At 36.5% G+C, this 15,467-nt stretch overlaps 1 protein-coding gene across 1 annotated transcript in view; it reads left to right on the top strand.

Annotated features, from left to right (window-relative positions):
- Positions 1-15,467, top strand: part of ush2a (usherin) — a 190,485-nt gene that overhangs the window by 147,468 nt on the left and 27,550 nt on the right. Inside the window, exons 67-72 of the mRNA XM_023953554.1 lie at positions 195-393; positions 6,497-6,604; positions 7,104-7,287; positions 10,198-10,355; positions 12,212-12,370; positions 15,017-15,179. Coding sequence (XP_023809322.1) covers positions 195-393; positions 6,497-6,604; positions 7,104-7,287; positions 10,198-10,355; positions 12,212-12,370; positions 15,017-15,179 — 971 coding nt within the window. The remainder of the gene's footprint in view (positions 1-194; positions 394-6,496; positions 6,605-7,103; positions 7,288-10,197; positions 10,356-12,211; positions 12,371-15,016; positions 15,180-15,467) is intronic.

Here is a 15,467-nt window from a genome sequence, read left to right as displayed (position 1 = left end):
GACTGTGCTCAAACTACTTTATTTTTTATTTGATGAGAGACTTTACATTTCAACCTACATAGAAGTCATACTTAATTCTTTTAGGTTTCACATCTGGAGCTACATTTTGTACATAGCTAGAGCAGAAATCCATCTGTTTTCTGCTTGCTGTCTTGGACTTTTCCATTTTCAGGGTGTTTGCTAAATGTGTCCAGGTGATGGCTGTGACAGTTCAGGGAGTCCCAGAGGGCGTGCTGCCTCCAGTCGTAAAAGCTCTAAGCCCCTCCTCCCTAAGCCTGAGCTGGTCTGAGCCTTCTCGTCAAAATGGAATCATACAACTTTACCACCTGAACCAGACTGGCATCGGAACCGTGTTCACACACACTGATGGACCCAAAAATTATACTGTAAAAGGTAGGAAATGTGCATCATTACCCCCTCAAGTCATCTGCCCACCTTTGCTTCCTTTGTCTTCTTTTCACATCTTCTCTTTTAAAGTGTCCTTTCAGCATCATTGTTTGTTTTTTTTCTTCAAGTTCTGAATATTTGAGGACCCATTTGTCTTCCTGCTTTCTCTATTTGGTTATTTATTCAAAATTAGGGTAGAATGTTCACTAATCTTAATCCAGTTGTATAATAAAACAGCAACAGGTTAACCTATCCCATAATTGTATTTTTGAGATTCAACAGATTTAGTGCCATTGGTGGCTCTGCCACATAAAAGTGTTGACCCAAACTTATAGGCCCCTTTATTTGTGATTTGGGATGTTGTTCTAATTACAATGAATTATGCCAAATTCCTCATAAATACTATCAGAATTCTAAAAATCTCCCCCTCTTGTGAAACCATCAGAGATCAGTGTAAAACAAAATTGCATTCCAAATCAAATTTAACTTCTGTTAAATGCTAAAATAAAGCCTCAAAATCTTTTTAGGTGGAAGTTCTCAAACAGTTTCCCTTTACAGCTCTCTCATCTTGGACTCGGACCAGGCACCAGCTTTGCCAGTAGCCAGTAGTCTATTCCCATGGTGCCTGTGGTTGGCTTGTGTAGTCAGAAGTTGCATTCATGTGTGTTTATATGAGTAGGCAAGAGACAAAGTAGACGGTGCCAAATAGAGACAGTAATGTGCTGTAATACTGTACCAGCCTCAAGTGCCAGTGTAAGCAAGCAGCATGTGTGTGTGAAAATCTCATGTCCCCCAGTGAGACACTGGAAAACCATGTGCAGTCAGCCAAAACCACTACTGAGGCAGCCTCTCCCGTCCCTTCATCGTCTTGTATATATGTCTGCTGTAGACCTTTAAAAATACACTCACTTAAAACTTGTTTATTCTAGGAAAACATTATAAATAAAATTGTTCTTGTTATATAAATGATTAAGAATCTTCAAACATCTAAAAAGCTGATTATTGCATTTTTTTATGTTTAAGAAATTATATTGTACATCTGCATTTTATTTAGTTCTATTAAAAACTTAGAGCATAAATTCCAGATCATATTTTTTGTGGGATTTTTTTCTTCCACTTTTTACAGATTGGCTAAGTACCGGTAGACATTTTTGTAACATTTGGTAAAAGTAATTTATTTTATTTGTTTTTTTATGGCCTGTTTGTCACTTAATTGTATGCAAGCAACGTTTTACCTGGGGTCTTTTTAAATCCAAGAAATTAAAAGAGAACAATCACTTAAGTGGAAATAGAAAAAATCCTATTTTTATGTTATTTTTTCAGATTGTAGCGCGTTTGAATGGAGACATAAGCATTCAATGACTTTTCACTTTACTTCCACTTACATAATGTAACATGATTGTGAGTCTCTGAAAGCTGGTTGCCATTTCAGACAATTGTTTCCTGAACTTGTTTGAAATCTTGTATGTTTTACTTTTCAAGATGAGACAGAGACGGCTGTATTCCTACAGTCCTGATGACATGAGATAAGTAGCTTGGATTACTGATGAAAAAATAAAAATAAAATAAAAAAAACAACAGGGAAAAGACAAATATCTGGCATCATTGTTTTCTATTCTTTCATAATACCCCATCTGGATAATTGCAGAGGAAAAAGTATGACGTTAGCTCAACCTAGAGAGAGGAAAGGATGGAAAAAGAGACCAGAAATATTAAATATATTTACGTCTGAAAGATGCATAAAATTTATGCTTTTCAGGAATAAGCAAGAAAAGAAACAGTGTAAGGACTTGGACAGATAAAAAGATGGATGAATGAATCTAAGTGTTTCCAGTAAAATATGAGCAGAAATAATTGCTGTCCTATTCCTTCATCCTTAATGTTTAATATGCCATTTTTTATCTTGACTACATTTCTAGTTTCATTTCCAGTTTCTGGCAGGGACACCCTCAAAGTGACACCTCAGACACACAAAAAGAGTTGTTTGTTTTCGTCAGATATTAAGATAAATACTTACAAAATATATGACATGATAAATACTTCTCAGGCTGAAGAAACTGTCCGTTAAAGTCAAAAACTAAAAATCACTTGTTTTATGTCTTAATGATTAAGGCCCATAGAAAATAATAAACAAATACAAAATCTACCTATGATGAAATTAAATTTGGTACAAAAACTATAAAAATATTGTTTTCTAGACTCTAGAACTATACTTTGTTTGGGGCTGCAACTTTTTTCTATTATTTTACCCCAATGTTGTAAAAATACTCCAACATAAACAGTTCTATTCTGTCAAAATCTAAAAATACAAAATGTACCTTTATTTATGTGTATATGTTCCCTGTTTTTATTATTTTTGCATTAAGAAAAATCCCACTTGCAAATAACATTTTTTAGCAGTTTTGAAAAAGAAAAAAAACTTAATAAAAAGAATTAAGCACCACTGTATAAAGCGACCCCATGTGAATCAATTTTAAGTATTGCTATCATTAACTCTCAATGAATTATTGCCTGCAATTATATAGATTATGGCATTAATCATGTGTTTAATTGGTCTTTTGTAGGCTCATTATTAATTCAGAACAGCAGGGAATTGAATGTGTTCTTTTATTTATTAACGCATTTCCCCTAAAGCATCCACTTATACTTATTCAGAGGCATGTAGACGTTAGAAAATTTCGACTTATAAATTGACGCCTTCTTTTAACACTTCCTGAATATATTTATATGTTTGAAGAACTCTCTTCAGAAGGATAATTTTTGACATAATGGAGCCTCGTTGTGAGTCTTGCTTTTCAATATAACATTGATGCGCAACAACAACAGACTCATTTACCACTTGTTACATGTAAGCAGGCAAACAGTGTCACCAATACAAACTCGAGAACAAACCGAGAAATACATCTGGCATCTTCTGAGCATTGCGTAACAAGATAAATATTGTGTGAGTTCTTTGAAAAGTTGTGGATATGCAATTCTGGTAAATACCAAAGAGAAGAAAAAGCAAAACTGTTTATTAGCATTTTTTTTGCATATGAACTAACAGATAACTGCAATTTTGGAAAGACAAGGGTTATTTTGCTTTATGAGATTAAATTGTCTTTGTGTATGTGTGTGTTGGGGGGGGGGGGGGTGTGTTTGAATCTGATCTTATTATTCCATCCCAGACAGCCTCTACATTAGGGAGTCACACACAGGAAGTCAAACTCTTAATTATTTAGAAGAGCTGTTATCAAAGCTCACTTTCCTCCGTCCTGCTTCTTACTCTGTTTCTTTCCTTCTTTTCTTGCTTTGTCTTGAAACATCTTTTTTTTAATTCAGATAGAAACAAGAAAATGTCTTATTTTTTTGTGCTTGATGATTTGCAAAATTTTGCTCCACATTTGTGTCTACTTCATTTCTTTTAGTTTATCTCTTATTTCCTAATTATTCAATTTTTTGTTTGTTTTTTTTTCTATATACTTTCCACCTATATAATCTTTTTTTTTTAGTTATTTCCCTGTATATGTTGGCAAGTGTGGATTTGGATTTGTGTACCATTACGCAAATACATTATGTAATGCCAACAGTGAAAGGCCTTTATTTGTAAATCAGATGCTTTATCTGCAACACACATGCCTAACATAAAGCTCAGCAGTTTTGACAGTGCTTCTTGTTTGTTCTGTTCCCACAAACAGCTTCTCTTCTTGACACTTTGCTTATTCAATAGCTGCAAACCCACGACGCGCCATCACAGATCCAGACCGAGTGCAGCTTTTACTTACAGCCTCGCTTCAATAAATCTCTGTAAGGGGCTTCTATCATAAACCCCCCAATGTGTGTTTTTAAAAATACTAACAATGACTGTGGAAGAGATTAAAATTAGTTTCAATCAGTTTTTCTATAATCGTTCACATAAGGTGTATTGCAGGTGCACATGCATGTAGGTAGTCACATCTACGGGATCACGCCGTTGTTCCGTGCACTTGGCCAGACAGATGTTAGTCCTCTAGCAGTCCAACACTGCCCTCTTCAGGCTGAGTGTTCATGGTCATTGGAAGCCATCTGTGTATTCACAAACCTTGGGATAAACATTACATGTAGTTTATTTTTGATTTATTTTAGTTTCACAATCCCTAAAGAGAGAAGATTTTATAGTCCATGTTTTGGGAAACTGTAGGTTAAAGCCACATTTACATAAAAGCTGTTTGACGTTCATTTAGTCTCCCTGTCTTTCACTTTTACTGTTAATAGTGGTCACACTTGAAATAATTTTGATTATCTAATGTAGACACTAACCAGCCCCATCTGTTCTTTTTTTGTTTTGTTTGTTTTGTTATAAACCTTAAAATATCTAAACTCTTTTCTTTTCCTAAATAAATGAATAAGTTGTGAGTCTGACCAGTTTTAAATTTTGTTCACCCTTCTGACTCAAATTGAGACGCCACCACACCCTGCATGGAAAAGAAATGGAGAAAGCAGCCTTAATTCAGTGTTGCAGCAAATTACAGAAACTTGCAGCGTAGATTTACAAATGCAGACAACACACACGCACACAGATACAATAACACGTACCCATGCTTAGTTGCACAGTTAAACAGAGCCTTACACTTCAACCCTAGTACTTTCGTATGGCTGGCAGATTTCCTTTATTTAACCCAAACAGAGGGTAGCATTGTGAGAACATTTGCACACAGACACATTGATCAGAGATTGAGTTAAGCTTTGCAGGCGCTGAGGCATGTTAAGCAGGCTAAGCAGGAGAAAGAGACGTGAAGAAGAAGCGATGAAGCACTCCGTTGTGCATTAGTCACTGCATATGTGCGAACTTGCACACACATGCATGTGGATTGGTGTGCATTTTCTCCGCTGTATGTACTCAACACAAGTTGGATATCACCTTGCACATAGCAGCCGTGCCGCTCACCTCAGTCCGCCTTCTCGTTTCACTGCTCTTTTACATTCCTAGTTAAAAACAGCTATAGATGATTGTATTAATGTTTTGCATCAAAACATTGTTTACAGCTGATACACTTTGTTTTTTATTTACAAGGTGTTAATACCTTTACATATTAGTTACCAAAATAAAGCATTATAAAAAATGAAAATTTTGAAATACCTCAAGATCTTTAACTATTTATCATGCTAAATATAATATTAAAACATAAATAATAAAAATGACCATAATTAAATGAAAAAAACAATGATTATTTATCATGTGGCAACATTTATGGAAAAAAATGTTTTTTAAAATCAGATATGTACCATTTCATCTAAAACTGTGTGGAATAAAGGACTGAACACTCTATTTTATGCAGTCATGCTTTTGAAATAATGTTGTTGAGTCCTATCCTTTTTTTCTCCTTTGAATTTGATTTGCAAGCTGTTGCAGGCTGTCAGTTAAGTGAATGACCATAAAATATCCTCATGGCAGCCCCAATGATTAGCTCTCATCTTGAGGCATCCACTCCATATTAAAAGAAGGTATATGTGATGTAAAATCCGTTTTCCAATATTCAAAAACAATAGAAGAAAATTCTGTTTTTGAAGTATCATCTGGTATTTGAAATTTAGCATAAAAGCTGATCTTTGGTGGCTTTACTTAAAGGACCAGTCAGTTCGCTGTGTGATGTCTTTTAGTTGGTGGAACGGGTGCCTATAAATAAATCATGTATGGACACTGCAGCCTAAACGCATACAGAGGTATCATAATTATCATAGATCAAAAGCTGATGACATTACAGCGTTGGACCGGTCCTATCCCATGTCAGTTCCACGGCTGCACATCTTTACGTCGTTTCATTATTGAGTTATGGCATGCATAATTTAACACAGACAGATATGGATCCATCCGTTGAGAATGTGGAAAAAAGCAGAGGGAGGGCGAGTGAAATGGAGAGAGCCAAAACTGATAACATGGACAGGACAAACATTTACTTTTTTGTATTTTTTGTAGGGTTTTTTTGCTCATTTTACATGTTTTCAGGTGTAAGGGTTTCCCATCACAGCTTAACGTCAGAGCTCCTTCTTTTTTTCTTTTTTTTCCAAAGATCCCATAACTACACATTGGTTATTAAACAAAGCAACCGACTTGGATGTGACATATGTGTCTCTGGTTTGTGGGTTACAGGCTTGCAGCCATATACAAACTACAGTTTTGTGCTGGTAGCCTGTACAGCTGTTGGCTGTGGAGTCAGTCAACCATCAACAGGACTCACCTTGCAAGCCAAACCTGCCGGTATGCACACACAAACACACACCTGCACATTTTGGCTGTGTAGGTGCATTCTTCTAATAGAAAATACAACTAATTTAAGTATTTATAACAAAGTATATTTTGTGTTTAATACATTTGAAAAGTTTTTTTTTAATGCAAATTACAAGTTTTTTTTTTTTTTAATATAATCCTAAGATAAAGAAACATATTTGTATTTTACATTTTGTAAATTCATCCTTTTAAGAAAAGGAAATATTTCCTTTTGATAAAAATTACTTTAGGGTTTATTTTTTATGGAATTCAATATAATTTTTCTTTCAAATGTTTTGTATATGCCTTTTACACATTTCGTACTGTTCCGTGTGTTCTATACTTTTTTATTTCAACTTCTCCTCAGATATATTTTAACTTTGTTGTTGTTTTGTTGTTTGCAATCAAAACAGAGACTTCAAATCTCCTTTAAAGTTGGTTTTAATTAAAGCAGGGCATTCAAATTTTCTTTCTATAATCTTTCCTGCAGGTGTGTGGTCGAAGCCGAGGCACCTGATAATAAATACGTCCGCAGTGGAGCTGTACTGGGATCAGCCGTCTCAACCTAATGGACTCATCTCCCAGTACAGGCTGATCCGAGATGGTCTCACTGTTTTTACGGGAGCCCGGCGTGACCAGAATTACACCGACACTGGACTGGAGCCAAAACGCAGGTAGAGCCTCGCATGTACTCACAGAGGAGAACAAACATGTGAAACCTTCATGCATGTGTTAAAGTCACACAGACACTTCTCCTGGAGTACATGGATCACGTTCAATGCTTCATATTTGTGCATAGAGTTAATGTCTATGCTTGGGTGGAGTTGTTTTAAAACATTGCTATCATCTCATCTATGTCTCTTTTGGGGGATGAAAACCGCACTTGTCTGTTTGTGTCATTTAATGGGCAAATATTTAATGTAGACGCAGACAGTCCCATGCACGCAAATTAAAATCACAAATCTGATTTCCCTTTGCTTACAGACTGCAACGGAGCATAGATTTTATTTATGTTTACTTTTATTTAAACTTTTATAATCTGCTTTTTTTTTTCAAGAAAACCTCACGGGTGCCTTTTTGTTTTTCATTCAGTTCTGAAAATATATCTCAGGAATTAAAAGTGCAGGTTTTTAGGTTAACCCTCCCAAACACGCACACCTTTTGCATGTGGGGGAAAGTGAAAGAAGGAAAGGAAGGAGATGGGACTGCATGTGTGTGACGTTTAATTTTCCATAATTCCAGATAGTCTGCCAGAAGGCATTCCTGTCCAAAGCCTCATCGCTCCTCAATTCACTTCACTTTCCTCTAACCGCCCCCCCTCTGTCCTGTCCCTTCTCTCTTACCTCCCTTCTTTTCTCAATTTTGCCCTGCACCAAGAATTACACAGGGAGCACCGGCCCCATTATCCAGGCGGGCTCGTGTATGCGCCTGCCAGTGCACGCCCTGCCACTGCTTTGTGTGTGCGCGTGTGAGAGTGCACGTGACTGCTCAAAGTGGCCATTGATTATTTATGACAATGTTGATTAGCTGTCACTTTGCTTCAGTAGCCCAGGAAGTGTCTAAGATGACGAGAGAATTAACCTATTCCCTCTGGCTGGCCCCGCAGGACACACTCGCGCGCGCGCACACACACACACACAGACGAGCACATCCACCGCCAAACAGATGCAAACACTTCCCTTCACAATTACCTAACACACACACAATTTAAGTTTTGACATCCCAAGGTGGTGTTTATATTTAAGTAAACGTCTTCCTGTGATGAAGTGCTGGACTTGGTTCGCTCCCTGAAACCGTGTACCTTGATAAAATCCTTCATCGCAGTCGTTTCTTCACAGGCTGGGTTCATACCCTCTGTTTTTCTGTCCCCTTTCAGTTGTTGTGTCTTCCAACTCGCCTTTATTTATATTTGTCCCATGTCACCCCATACTAGTCTATGAGCATAACGTATGACTGCCTTTAATATGTTTCCGTGAGTGTGATCTAACCCAGCGCAGAAGCTCTAATGGCCTCCTGTTTAAAACACTCAGCACAGGGAACAATAACCCAACATCAACGCCTATTAATGCATGTGTCCCGGAGTTTATAGCAAATTAAAAGCTTTTAATGTTAAATGGTGGCCCACTTACACAGTTAATGTAAGCTTTAGCACCAGCCAGCCACATGCTCTTAAATGGAAAATCTATCTTATGATGTCATGAGCGAGAGAAGTGCAGCGAGTCTAGACAGGCAGTGAGACTTATGAAAAAGAAAGACTGTCGGGGACAAATAATGAAATATGCTCCCTGCTTTGATTTGGAAAAACTGATAAATGGTCACTGTGATGGACTGGCGAGCTGTCCAGGGTGTACCCCGCCTTCGTCCGACTGTTGATGGGTTGGCTCCAGCATCCTTTTGACCCTCAACAGAAATAGGCAGGTTTGGAAAAAGAATAGATTATAAATGGTCAGATGTTTAAAAGTGCATAATGATGTCCTTTGGTACATTTACTGTAAACACAACTACTAGTAGTCTATTTACCAACAAAAAGCACCCCCAGATTTACTCCGTAGCAGTTAAAGTTCCACTCCAATCATCAACTATTGATCTATTGTTAGAGCGTTCCCAGTGTTTTTTTAAATTATGATTATGCCGTTTATAGCCAATAGAAAAAGAAACCTGTGTGGTTTTCTAGGACTTAGTTTCTGCAGAGCTGCAGTAGTTCATCAGATATTCACCTCTGAGTTGTGGTTAACCTGTTATTGCAGAGTAAGCCTGTCTTCATTTCCCATCATCCCTTTGTTTACACTCTTTCCCGCTAGGTCACAGCCCCTCACAACCCCAGCATTAACATTACCAGTGCCACAAAAATAGTGAGCAACATCAGATCTATCCAGTTTGAGCCAGATTCCAGCTCAGACAAGGAAAAAGAAGATGTTCATGGATCTATTTGTCTGCAAGTGGATGCATCAAAATGGAGCGGAGCAGGGAGCGTGTGGCCCGCTCATTGTAGCACCGAACTCACTGCTAAGAAGATGAAAGACAGCTTCTACTGATCACACTGAGCAGGTCATCATCGCCAGATGTGACCACATCTATTTAACCCTTGTGCTATCTTAGATGACCCCACCCTTACATTGACGTGTTCTCCCTACCATGACAAAGGTGGATAAAGGTGGAAAGATTTCATGTTATCCATGGACACCAGTGAGGTTCACAAAACATTGAAGAAAAAAGGTTCAGCGCACTGTCTAGTGGGTCTAGATGACCCAACGCCCAATGTTAAAGTGCCTAGGATAGCACAAGGGTTACAAGCTGATCTTTTGGCACAAAAAGTCTTCTTAGACGATGCCAGAGAGGAAAATCGGAAATTTGATCTAACAGAAGCTGAAGCCTGATCTCAAGCAATTAGGATTTTTCTGCTTACTCTTATGCAATGGATTTGTTTGTTTTTCTTTTAATTTGTGACATTAAAACACATTTTTCTCTATTACACCTACTTCCCTTTTAGTTTTATGATTAGAAAATTAAAAAATAACATTTTTTAATCAATGTGCTTGAACATGACCAGTGATTATGATTTCCTTTTTATTTGAACTCTTCAGGTACTTTTACGAGCTAGAGGCTGTTACAGGAGGGGGCACAGGAGTGAGTGACAAATATGCCGTACAAACACCCGCATCCTGTCCCACGGGGATCCCACCCCCCCACAGAGTGACTGCGTTGGGCCCCTTCTCCATCTCTCTTACCTGGTCCCCTCCTGGTGAGTAAATGTTAAAATGATTATTTAACAATTTTACTTTTTTTCACAAAAAATAACAAACCTCTTTTTCTTAAAGAAAAGTAGGATTAATCAATAGAAAACAAATAACATGGAGTCATTTTGACCTTAAGGCAAAAATGGAATGCATAGATGAAGTTTATTTTTTTACTTTTTTTTTACATTATTCACATATTTGAATTATTTTCAAGGCTTTCTGTTCTTTTAAAGGTTATTTAGGCAGCTATTTATGGAAATCAAACGGAGAAAAAGGGGTCGTACAGAGACAAAAACCCTGAGTAGTTTTACATTCACCTTCTGGCCTCTCAAGACCTAAACACAAACACAGGCATACATGAGCATGCACTTGGAGATGGGTTTCATGCTTATGGGGCAGTGATTGTCTGCCCTAACCCATCTATCATTGACTATTACCCTCTCATTAAGCTGATTTCCCATCTCAGAAACTGCTTAAAGAGCCAAGTAGCAAAGACACTTCACTTTGTTTTGTGTGTCTCTTATTTCTGTATATTTGTGTCTGTGTTTATGTATGCCTCTTTGTACTTGTGCATTTGTGTGTGTGTGTGCGTGTGTGTGTATATGTTTGTGTTTGCATCATTTTGAGATATTTCCATAGGCAGGCCTATTCTATCGTCATTATGGGTTGATTTTAAAGGTGAGGAAATATCGGCTGGGTTCTCACGCTTGGTTAACTCCCTGAGCCCACAGTCTGGAGTGTTTTCATCTTGTGTGTGTGTGTGTGTGTACATGTGTGAGTGTGTGTGTGCATGACTTTCATGCAGTGTGTCGATCTGTGTGTATGTTTTTTTCACGTGCTTACACTTACTGTCAAGTACTGGCGTGTGGGAATTAAAAACACATTTAGTCATGGCTCCTGAGTCAAAGATCAATTCCTCCAATGCTGCAATTGTGTGTGTGTGTGTGTCGGTGTGTGTGTATGTGTGTGTTTCAGTGACAGCAAAGGTGCTGCATTTGTGCTTCTTCATTTATACAAGACTGAATGTCGGCATTTTTAATTGAGGTTTCATTCACTAGAAGCATAGAATAGTAACAGAACATATTAGTTAATAAATATAAGAAGGTAAACATCAAAGTATCCTTAAATCTCTGTGGCATATTGGCATGTGTGTGTGTAAAACGATAAATACGTAGAGTACGCCAATGTGCTGTCCATCCACATAAAAAGCTCTCTGTTGTGATGTCACAAGGTGTGTGTGTTTAGGTGCATGTGTGCATATGTGAGTTGGGGGTTGAATAATTGAAGTCTTTCATTTGTCTGGTAATCAGTTCATTTTCAAGATATCTAGAGTTCATGAATGTTGAATAACCCATCACAATACAGTTGGCCTGAATTATGGAAAAACCTCCGGTGAGAATATTAACAAAGTCTAGGGTGGGTGTGTGTGTGTCTGAGTCCTGTCTGTATTTATACATTTGTGTGTATTTATCCAGTTAAGAGACCCGGTCCAAAGCGCCACACAACTCAACTTTTTCAATACAGCTCTAACTGTCAAACTTACCAACACTGTGTGCAGATCTGTATGTTAAAATGAGACAACCTTAAACCAAAAACAACAAATACAAATATAAATATATCAATATAAAAAGATGGGCCTACAGTTTCTTGACAGGATTTTTCTCATGCCACAAACATTGATGATTTTATAATAGAAATTGGACCAATCATGCGTTTGCATATGAGAAACTGATGACAATTGTGTGTACATCAGTTGTTTTGTTGGTCAGGTTGTTTTACCAACATGAAATGACATTCTTTTGTTGTGAAGTCATAACTCATAGGTATAAGTCCTTTAACTATAAAATATCTCATTCTACAGCTCACTTTAACAACACTGAACCTGTATACTACAACATCCTTTTCAATGCTGGAAGTCGCAAGGCCATAACATTTCATGGCGGGCAGCACCAGCAGCTCTCCGTGTCGGCCCTCGATCCTTTCACCGTTTACAGTGTAAGAGTGCAAGCTTGTCAGAGTGGTGAGTATGGCTTCAGGACTCATCGGTTGTAGAATGATTACGAAGAAAAAACCTGTCGCAAACTTTGAGTAATAATTGTTTCGGCATAAATAACAGCACAGACTTTGCTCTCTGACACATTCACAAAACCTCAGAGCGTGTAACTATAGCAGTAAAAGAAAAGTGAAGCCTCAAAAGTTTTGTTTTAATTTAATCAAACTGACAAAAGGTATATTGCAATCTTAACATTTTTACTCTATTTCCATTTGATCAGAGACAAATGGTGTTGATCATGTGATCATTTATACATACAAATAATAACCTTATTCGGTAACACTTTATATTAAGATTCCTTAACAAGCGTTGTTAACACATTAACAAGCATTATAAATGAATTTATAGGGTGTTAGTTAGACATTTATTAGTACAATACATCTAATAAGGTTTATTAAATTACTTAGTTAACACATTTACAAGCATTATTATTAGGATGTTTTTAAGATGCTAATGATGCATTTACTGACATTATAGGTGCCTAACAAATGTGTCAGTGTTAATAAGCTTAATAAGATTTATTAACAACCTTTGTTAACAAATTAAGAAGTATTATTATTGTTTGGGGTTCTAGTAAGATATTTATTAGCATTATAGATGCCTGACACAAGCCTAAGTGTCCATAGGCTTAATAAGTTTTGTTAACTAACGTAACAAATTAATAGGCTTCATTAATGTGTCAGATGCTAGTAAGATAATTATTAGCATTATAGATGTCTTGCAAATACCTGAAAGTGTTAATAAGATTTATTAACATCTAAAGTCAGACCATTGTCTTCTAAATCCATATTACTTAACTGATTATAAGCTTTACAAATGTATTAATTAACTTTGTTAATAGTTTATTAATTGTTTTGCAGCACCCCATCTAAAGTGTGGACGTTTTTTAGCACAACCATAAAGCATAAAGATTGTAAAAAGAATTTTATGACATTAAAACAGACTAAACATACACAAATCGTTCTGTAAAAGATATATAATAATTTAATTCAGACAAATACATTTTTTTTAAAAAACATATATACTGGTGTTGGATGACTAGCATCATAGCTAATAAGGATAAAATATTAGCATCTATCCTGAGTGAAACATTCATTGCAAATCCCATCACCAGCAGACAATTCTCTGCATTCAATGCCAACTGCATTCAACCACTGTTGCCTTGCTTCAAAGTCCACAAGAAAGTTGCAAAAGCCAGTCATTTTTGAAGAACGAAGACAATAAACCTACAGGAGCCATGCTAAAGCTAACACGCTAACCTGCCCATCTTTGATGCACAGGCAGGTCAACTAATGTCACCATTGGCTAATGAATCTGTCAATCAAACTCCTCAGCAAAACAGGCGTGCTCGCTTTCAGCCAATTGAATGGTCTCTTAGACTTTGCTTTCACACAGGTGACGAAAAAAGCCCCGCCCATCTTTGATTCTGTACCGGTCGGTCGTTAGCATGTTAGCTTTAGCATGGCTCCTGTAGGTTTATTGTCTTCGTTCTTCAAAAATTACTGGCTTGTGCAACTTTCTTGTGAACTTTGAAGCAAGGCAACAGTGGTTGAATCCAGTTGGCATTGAATACAGAGAACTGTCTCCTGGTGATGGGATTTGCAATGAATGTTTCACTCAGGATAGATGCTAATATTTTATCCTTTTTAGCTATGATGCTAGTCATCCAACACCAGTATATATATATATGTTTTTAAAAAAATGTATTTGTCTGAATTAAATTATTATATATCTTTTACAGAACGATTTGTGTATGTTTAGTCTGTTTTAATGTCATAAAGTTCTTTTTACAATCTTTATGCTTTATGGTTGTTTGTGCTAAAAAACGTCCACACTTTATTAGATGGGGTGCTGCAAAACAATTAATAAACTATTAACGAAGTTAATTAATACATTTGTAAAGCTTATAAGCAGTTTAGTAATATGGATTTAGAAGACAATGGTCTGACTTTAGATGTTAATAAATCTTATTAACACTTTCAGGTGTTTGCAAGACATCTATAATGCTAATAAATATCTTACCAGCATCTGACACATTAATAAAGCCTATTAATTTGTTAAGTTAGTTAATAAAACTTATTAAGCCTATGAACACTTAGGCTTGTGTCAGGTATCTATATTGCTAATAAATATCTTACTAGAACCCCAAACAATAATAATACTTCTTAATTTGTTAACAAAGGCTGTTAATAAATCGTATTAAGCTTATTAACACTGACACATTTGTTAGGCACCTATAATATCAGTAAATGCATCATTAGCATCTTAAAAACATCCTAATAATAATGCTTGTAAATGTGTTAACTAAGTAATTTAATTAACCTTATTAGACTTATTGTACTAATAAATGTCTTACTAACACCCTATAAATTCATTTAAAATGCTTGTTAATGTGTTAACAAAGCTTGTTAAGGAATCTTAATATAAAGTGTTACCCATTATTCTGTTGAGGGCAATGCAAAATTCTAAAGCAAAGCGCAACCATCTTCTAAGGCGAAAGCCTTTGGAAATGGTGTGTTGTGGAAGTCATAAATGAAAGGGAAAACTTGAAAACGTATTTCCTCTCAGTGTTTTAATGACTTTAAGTTTCATTATCTGTTTCTCTGCTCATAGGAGGGTGTGGAATAGGCGACAGGGGCTATGTTCGCACGTTAGAGACTACACCTGAAAGATTGCCACCACCCACCGTAAAAGCCGCTGGAGCTAAAGTCCTGGAGATCTCCTGGACACCCCCTTTGAAACCAAATGGATTCATCACCTCCTACCATGTATTTAGGTAAAACACATTGTGCAAAGATTCCCATTTCCCCAACCTCACTATTCGAAGACAAAAAAAAATAGGGTATGTTTGTTTCTTTTTTTGTGTACAGAAGGGCTGCTTTAGGAGCCATTTGTACTCCTGTATTATATAGTGCTTTGGCTGGGTTTTTATAAAAAAGGATTTAACTTAGACAAATCTTTGCATAGGAAATATAATTTCAATTGATCAAATCTATTATTTGCTTTTACTTTCAAACACATTTTCTTTTTTATGTAGGTAAAAAACTGCTTCCAAAATTCATAA

Source organism: Oryzias latipes, chromosome 3 (assembly GCF_002234675.1).
Source record: "Oryzias latipes chromosome 3, ASM223467v1".
Lineage (NCBI taxonomy): Eukaryota > Metazoa > Chordata > Actinopteri > Beloniformes > Adrianichthyidae > Oryzias > Oryzias latipes.
Note: the sequence above shows the minus strand (reverse complement) of the source record. Positions and strands in the feature narration are given on the sequence as shown.